General features: G+C 48.3%; 1 protein-coding gene across 1 annotated transcript; it reads right to left on the bottom strand.

Moving 5' to 3' along the window:
* Nucleotides 1-18: 18 nt before the first annotated feature.
* On the bottom strand, nt 19-2362 carry LOC101024059 (patr class I histocompatibility antigen, alpha chain E). The gene is given in 8 exon segments (XM_031662692.1): nt 19-289; nt 411-686; nt 1304-1448; nt 1450-1607; nt 1610-1678; nt 1681-1837; nt 1839-2095; nt 2226-2362. Coding segments are annotated over 8 exon segments (1263 nt in total). The 5' UTR covers nt 2281-2362; the 3' UTR covers nt 19-143.
* Between the last annotated feature and the right edge of the window lie 6018 nt (nt 2363-8380).

Below are 8380 nucleotides of genomic sequence, written 5' to 3'. Positions count from 1 at the left end.
AAGATTCCATCTCAAAAAAAAGAGTAGGTGCTGGCACACAGGGCCCGGGCTGGGTCGGCCCGTGTGTGTGGATGGTGCTTCCCAGTAACTAGGCAGGGCACACTTCTACCTGGGGCTAGGAACCCCCAGTGAGACAAGAAAACTCAGACTCTACTCCTCACCCCTTCCCCAGCTGAGCTCTTCCTCCTCCACATCACAGCAGCAACCACAGCTCCAGTGACCACAGCTCCAAGGAGAACCAGGCCAGCAATGATGCCCACGATGGGGATGGTGGACTGGGAAGACGGCTCTGGGAAAACAGGGGAACGTAAGGGGCCCTGACCCCCAGGCCTCAGCCCTGACCCTGCAAAAGGGCTTCAGAAGGGCTCCTGCTTTCCCTAAGAGACATGACCTCCCATTCCCTTCCTTACCCCATCTCAGGGTAAGGGGCTCAGGTAGCCCCTCATGCTGCACATGGCATGTGTATCTCTGCTCCTCTCCAGAAGGCACCACCACAGCTGCCCACTTCTGGAAGGTTCCATCCCCTGCAGGCCTGGTCTCCACAAGCTCCGTGTCCTGGGTCTGGTCCTCCCCATCCCGCTGCCAGGTCACTGTGATCTCCGCAGGGTAGAAGCCCAGGGCCCAGCACCTCAGGGTGGCCTCATGATCAGAGACGGGGTGGTGGGTCACGTGTGTCTTTGGGGGTTCTGAGGGGAAGAGTCAGAAAATTCACTTTGTATCTCTCATGGGACACTCCAGCAGCACCCATGTGACCATCCTGAGAAGGAAGAGGACAATTATAGTAGGAGATGAGGACAAAACCTTGACACCAGCCTGAACTTAGGGATCTGGGATAGCCTCTTATTCCTTGGAAAGTTCTAGAATCGGGGTGAGATAGCCCAGGACAGAAGGTGAAAAGGGATTTCTGGTCCTGGCCTGTGCGGATGCTGAGTGACTGAGAAAAGCTGGAGTCAGACCTCCAAAAACTCTTGGTGTGGGGCTGAGAACCAGGCACGAGAGAAACTCCCCCATGATTCCTAACACTGAGAGTCAAAGAGAACTGCTCATCAGTTCATTTGAAGAATGGACTCTCCAGCGGGACTAGATTCCTTAATTGTCCCTGAGAGAAGGCTGGTCATTTAAGAGAGTCACTCTCTGGTACAGGATCTCCTGTACCTGGGGTGACAGCCCCCTCTCCTGATCCAAGGGAGGAGGGGTATTCTGGCTTCCATCCCTGCGTCTTCTACTGTTTGAGGTCTGTCAGCTGTGGGCACAGTCCTAGCCCAAGAAGGAGATGGGAGAGTAGCCCTGCGGACCCTCTTACCCGAGCGCTGCAGCGTCTCCTTCCCATTCTCCAGGTATCTGCGGAGCCACTCCACGCATGTGTCTTCCAGGTAGGCTCTCTGGTGCTCCGCCTCAGAGCCATCATTTGACTTTTTTGCTCGGAGATTTGGAGCGTCAGGTTCACCGTGACCAGGAGCGCAGGTCCTCATTCAGGGTGAGATAATCCTTGCCGTCGTAGGCGAATCCGTCTGTCTGCGCGGAGGAAGCGCCTGTCCGCCCCAGGTCGCAGCCATGCATCCACTGGAGGGTATGAGACCTGGCCCCGCTCAAGAAGGTCAGTCCTGCCCACCGAGCCCCGCCCCTGTCGCCGCCAACCCGGGCAGGGATTTTGGCCTAAACTGAAAATGAAAACGGTAAAGGAGCCTGGGACTCTGCCGGGTCGAGGGTCTGGGCGTGGCCCAGCCTGGGGGTGAATCTCGGACCTGGAGACTCGAGGGAACCCACGATGTCCGTGAGGGATGGGGAGGGGTCGTGACCTGCGCCCCGGGCCGGGGTCACTCACCGGCCTCGCTCTGGTTGTAGTAGCCGCGCAGGGTATCCAGGTTCACTCGGAAAGTCTGTGCGGTGTCCCTGGCGCTTCGTGTCTCCTGGTCCCAATACTCCGGCCCCTCCTGCTCCATCCACAGCGCCCGCGGCTCCATCCTCGGACTCGCGGCGTCGCTGTCATACCGCACGAACTGGGTGTCGTCCACGTAGCCCACGGAGATGAAGCGGGGCCCCCCGCGGCCGGGCCGGGACACGGAAGTGTGGAAATACTTCAAGGAGTGGGAGCCTGGGGGCGAGGAGGGGCTGAGACCGGTCCGGCCCTACTCCCGGCGCGGCTCCCCGAGTCCTGCGTCCCCGCCGGTCCGGCCCCTCTCTCCTCCGGGTAGAGGCCGCTTCCATCCCGACCCCGCACTCACCCGCCCAGGTCTTGGTAAGGGCCGAGAGCAGGAGAAGTAGGGTTCCTAGTGCCATGACGCCATTCTCTGAGTCGGTAGAGCCTCCTGAATCCGGGTGGGTGCGTGCGGACTTTATAGTCGGGAGTCGTGGCGACGCTGATTGGCTTCTCTAGAAACCCGACACCCATTGGGAATGAGAACTGAGTGTGCGTCATGAGTATCCAGGAAGAAGGACACGACCAGGTTACGAGAGGAAATGAAAGTGATGTGGAATCTCCAACGCTGCGCCTCCCAGATCTCCACGCTGCGCCTCCCAGATCTGCACACTCTGCCCTTGGGGCCTGAGACCCTGACAGCCACGCCCGAGGACATGGAACATTGTTCTGCGCTCTCACCTCCTGATCCGAGCGCTCTTTGTTACACTCTCTCTCTGAGTCCTGGCCCAGGGACTGTGTAAACTGTGTAAATCAGTGTTATTTTCGTGTGTGTGTGTTTTTTGGAGCTGGGTGTGTGTGTGTGTGTGTGTGTGTCTGTGTGTGTTGGGGGGGTGGGGTGTCTCGCTCCGTTGACCAGGCTGGTCTCGAACTTCTGGACTAAAGGGGTCCTCCCATCTCGGCCTCTCAAAGTGCTAGGATTATCGGCATAGGATTACCGGCATGAGCCACCCTGCCCGGACATTTTTTTTTTTTTCTGAGACAGTCTCACTTTGTCGCCCAGGCTGGAGTGCAGTGGCACGATCTCGGCTCACTGCAACCTCCGCCTCCCGGGTTCACACCATTCTCCTGCCTCAGCCTCCCAAGTAGCTGGGAGTACAGGCGCCCGCCACCACGCCCGGCTAATTTTTTGTATTTTTAGTAGAGACGGGGTTTCACTGTGTTAGCCAGGATGGTCTCGATCTCTTGACCTCGTGATCCGCCCGCATCAGCCTCCCAAAGTGCTGGAATTACAGGCGTCAGCCACCGCTACCCACCTACCCGGCGATTTTTTTTTATATATATATTTTGTAGAGTCGGGTTTTCGCCATGTTGCCAAGGCTAGTCTCAAACTCCTGGGTTCAAGCGATTCGTCCACGTCGGCCTCCCAAGGTACTGTGTTTACAGGCGTGAGCCTGTATTCTTAAATACTGTATTGTTTTAAATCCCAAAGTGTTGGAATTACAGGCGTGAGCCACCGCCCCCAGCAATCAGCCCGCCGTTCTTAAACTTTTAGGTTTCAGTATCTCTGTACACTCTTAGAAATTAGTGAGGACCCGGCTGGGCGCAGTGACTGAAGCCTGTACTCCCAGCACTTTGTGAGGCCGAGGCGGGCTGATCACCTGAGGTTGGGAGTTCGAGACCAGCCTGACCAATATGGAGAAACCCCATCTCTACTAAAAATCCAAAAAATTAGCCGGGCGTGGCGGCGGCGCATGACTGTAATCCTGCCTATTTGGGAGATAGAGGCCTGGCTATTTGGGAGGTAGAGGCAGGAGAATCGCTTGAACCCAGGAGGTGGAGGTTGCGGTGAGCCACGATCCCGCCATTGACCTCCATCCTGGGTAACAAGAAAAAAGAAATTAGTGAGGACCCAAATAAATTTTGTTTCTGTGGCTTGTATCAAGTTTTATCATATATAAATTAAAACAGATTAAAACAAAATATTAAAAATATTAATTCATTTAATATATTAATAACCCATTACATGTTAATGGAAACAACTTTTTGTTTTTTTTTTTTTTTTTTTTTTTTGAGTCAGAGTCTTGCTCTGTCTCCAGGCTGGAGTGCAGTGGAACGATCTCGGCTCACCGCAACCTCCTCCTAGGTTCAAGCGATTCTCCTGCCTCAGCCTCCCCAGTAACTGGGACTACAGGCATGCGCCACCACGCCCAGCTGATTTTTGTGTTTTTAGTAGACACGGGGTTTCACCATGTTGGCCAGGATGGTCTTGATCTCTTGAGCGGAAATAACATTTTTTAATGAAAAAAAAAACCGCCTAACTTTTACTTTTTCCAAAATTAACAATGTATAGGCAGGGCACGGTGGCTCACGCCTGTAATCCCAGCATTTTGGTAGGCCGGGGCGGGCAGATCACGAGGTCAGGAGTTGAAGACTAACCTGGCCAACATGATGAAACCCCTTCTCTACTAACAATACAAAAATTAGCTGGGTGTGGTGGTGCATGCCTGTAATTCCAGCTACTCGGGAGGCTGAGACAGGAGAATTGCTTGAACCCGGGAGGTGGTGGTTGCAGTGAGCTGAGATCACACCACCCACTCCAACCTGGGCGACAGAGGGAGACATCTGGGGAAAAAAACAAGAAATGAAAAACAAAAACAAGAACAGAAACAAAAAAACAGGATCTGATTCAAGAAGTTGCCCTTGAGGTCAAACCAGCTGAGACTCGTTACAACCAAGAGAGCCGGCCAAATGACTTCAGAAAGACCTCACGCTTCATTGTAATCCCGTTTCCAAGCTAAATTGCACTCCCATCCGTGCCATGACAGTTGACAATCTCCATGACAGTGAGTAGAAGTCCTAAAAGGACCGAAAGGAAAGCAGTATTACCGGTTTGGAGAAGTTCAATGCCTGTTCCCATAAAACATATGAATATTCCTCCCCCTCACTTTTAATGCCCAACTCCTCCATTAGAGCAATACCACGTTTTAGCCCCCTCATCCCTCACTAGCCGCCCCGCTAGCGGAGAAGTTGATTTGGGAGAGCTGTTCTCGTCTTTAGAAGTCCTGTGCAGGAAATAAAGCTTGCTCTGCTTGAGGCTCACTTTCGGTTTCATGTATTGGCTCTGCGACTCCCAATGAGGAAAGATCCCACCTTCTGCAGCTACCAAGATTTTTGGTAACAAGAAGAGTGATTATTTTTCATTTTCGTAAGTGTCGTTCTTGGAAAATTTTGCAAGCGTCATTTTGGCTCATAGCATACATTCTCTTATTTACTAGTTTTTAAAATTTTGACTTTTATTTTAGATATAGGGAGTGGCCGGGCGCGGTGGCTCACGCCTGTAATCCCAGCACTTTGGGAGGCTGAGGCAGGTGGATCACCTGAGATCGGGAGTTTGAGACCAGCTGGATCAACATGCAGAAACCCCGTCTCTACTAAAAATACAAAAGTAGCCGGGCGTGGTGGTGCATGCCTGTAATCCCAGCTACTCAGGAGGCTGAGGCAGGAGAATCGCTTGAACCCGGGAGGCGGAGGTTGCGGTGAGCCGAGATCACGCCATTGCACTCCAACCTGAGCAACAAGAGTGAAACTGTCTCCAAAAAAAACAAAAAAACAAAAAACAAAAAACAAAAAACAAAAAAGATACAGGGGGTACATGTGCCGATTTGTTACATGGGTATGTTGTCTGATGCTGAGGTTTGGGGTATGGATCCTGTCACTCAGGTAGTGAGCATAGTACCCACAGGTAGTTTTTCAACCCATGTCCCCACCCTCTCCACTCTAGTCGTCTGCAGTGTCTGTTGTAGGCATGTTTATGTCCATGTGCGCTCAGTGTTTAGCTCCCAATTATAAGTGAGAAGATGCAGTATTTGGTTTTATGTTCCTGCATTAAGTCACTTAGGTTTATGGCCTCCAGCTGCATCCCAGCCATTCTCTTACTTTGATTGAAGTGTATGTTTTGAAAAATCTAGCCTTACACAAATATTGAGTTGAAAAAGGAAGGATTATTATTGCTGTTGTTTAGAGACAGGGTCTCTCTCTGTCACCCAGGCTGGAGTGCAGTGGCGCCATCATAGCTCACTGCAGCCTCGAACTCCTGGGTTCAAGGGATTCTCTCACCTTAGCCTTCCCAGTAGCTGGAATAACATGTGTGAGCTACCATGCCTGGACTGGGAGGATTATTTTTAACAGCTTTTCATGTAATTGTGGATATTCATATTTCACATTACACAGAAGCTGTACAAGTGGTGATTTCTTTTTTTTGAAAGCAAATAATCCATTTTAAAATTTCTTTTAATTTTATTTATTTAAAACATTTTTAAATTCCAATAGTTTTTGGGGAACAGGTGGTGTTTGTTTACATGGATAAGTTCTTTGGTGGTGATTTCTGAGATTTTGGTACATGCAGCACCCAATTAGTGTACATTGTACACAATGTGTAGTATTTTATCCCTCACCTCCCTCCCACCCTTCCACCGCGCCCGGTCCCATTGTATCATTCTTATGCCTTTGTGTTCTCATAGCTTAGCTCCCACTTATAAGTGAGAACATACAATGCTTGGTTTTCCATACCAGAGTTAATTCACTTAGAATAATGGTCTCCAACTTCATCCAGGTTGCTTTGAATGCCATTATTTCCTTTCTTTTTATGACTGTGTAGTATTCCATTCATTGTTTATCCATTCATTGATTGATGGGCATTTGGGCTGGTTCCATATTTTTGCAATCACGAATTGTGCTGCTATCAATCTACTTGTACAAATATCTTTTTCTTTTTTTCTTTTTTTTTTTTTTGAGACGGGGTCTGGCTCTGTCACACAGGCTGCAGTACAGTGGCATTATCTCGGCTCACTGCAACCTCTACCTCCCGGGTTGACGCATTCTCCTGCCTCAGCCTCCTGAGTAGCTGGGACTACAGGTGACTGCCACGACGCCCGGCTAATTTTGTTTTGGTATTTTTAGTAGAGACGGGGTTTCACTGTGTTAGCCAGGATGGTCTTGATCTCCTGACCTCGTGATCTGCCCGCCTCGGCCTCCCAAAGTGCTCGGATTACAGGCGTGATCCACGGCACCCGGCCTCAAATATCTTTTTCGTATAATGTCTCCTTTTCCTTTGGGTAGATATCCAGTAGCGAGATTGCTGGGTCAAATGACAGATCTAGCTTTAGTTCTTTAAGGAATCTCTAAGCTGTTTTCCGTAGTGTTTGTACTACTTTACATTCCTCCCAGCAGTATGAAAATGTTCCATTTTCACCACATTCACGCCAACATCTATTTTATTTTTTTATGGCCATTCTTGCAAGAATAAGGTAGTATGGCAATGTGGCTTTGACTTACATTTCTCTGAGAATTGGTGATATTGAGCATTTTTTCATGTTTGTTGGCCATTTGTATATTCCTTTTGAAGATTGTCTATTCATGTCCTTAGTGCACTTTTTGATGGGATTATTTATTTTTCTTGCTGATTTGTTTGAATTCCTTGTAGATTCTGGATATTAGTTCTTTGTCAGACTCATAGTTTGTGAATATTTTCTCCCACTCTGTAGACTGTCTGTTTACTCTGTTGATTATTTCTTTTGCTGTGCAGAAGCTTTCTAGTTTAATTAAGTCCCATCTACTTATCTTCATTTTTGTTGCATTTGCTTTTGGGTTGTTGGTCATGAACTCTTTGCCTAAACAATGTCTAGCAGAGTTTTTCTGATGTTATATTCTAGAATTTTTATGGTGTCGGTCTCAGATTTAAGTCTTTGATCCATCTTGCGTTGGTTTCTATATAAGGTGAGAGATAAGGATCCAGTTTCATTCTTCAACATGTGGCCTGACAATTATCACAGCACCATTTGTTGAACAGGGTGTCTTTTCCTTATGTTTTTGTTTGCTTTGTCAAAGATCAGTTGGCTGTATTTGGTTTCATTTCTGGGTTCCCTATTCTATTCCATTGGTCTATGTGCCTATTTTTATACCCATACCATGCTGTTTTGGTGACTATAGCCTTGGGGTATAGTTTGAAGTCAGCTAATGTGATGCCTGCAGATTTGTTCTTTTTTGGTTAGTTTTGCTTTGGCTATGCAGGCTCTTTTTTGGTTCCATATGCATTTTAGGATTTTTTTTTCCAATTCTGTGAAGAATGATGATGTTATTTTGATGGGAATTGCATTGAATTTATAGATTGCTTTTGGCATTATGGAGATTTTCACAATATTGATTCTACCCATCCATGAAAATGGGATGTGTTTCCATTTGTTTGTGTCATCTATGATTTCTTTCAGCAGTGTTTTGTAGTTTTTCTTGCAGAAGCCTTTCACCTCTTTGGTTAGGTATATCCTACATATTTTATTTGTTTTTGCAGCTGCTGTAAAAGGGATTGAGTTCTCGATTTGATTCTCAGCTTGGTCACTGTTGGTGTTACTGATTTGTCTACATTGATTTTTGTATCCTGAAATTTTACTGAGTCCATTTATCAGATCTAGGAGCTTTTTCGATGAGTCTTTAGGGTTTTCTAGGTATATGATCATGTCATCA

The sequence above is a fragment of the Papio anubis genome, unplaced genomic scaffold (assembly GCF_008728515.1).
Source record: "Papio anubis isolate 15944 unplaced genomic scaffold, Panubis1.0 scaffold863, whole genome shotgun sequence".
Classification (NCBI taxonomy): domain Eukaryota; kingdom Metazoa; phylum Chordata; class Mammalia; order Primates; family Cercopithecidae; genus Papio; species Papio anubis.
Note: the sequence above shows the minus strand (reverse complement) of the source record. Positions and strands in the feature narration are given on the sequence as shown.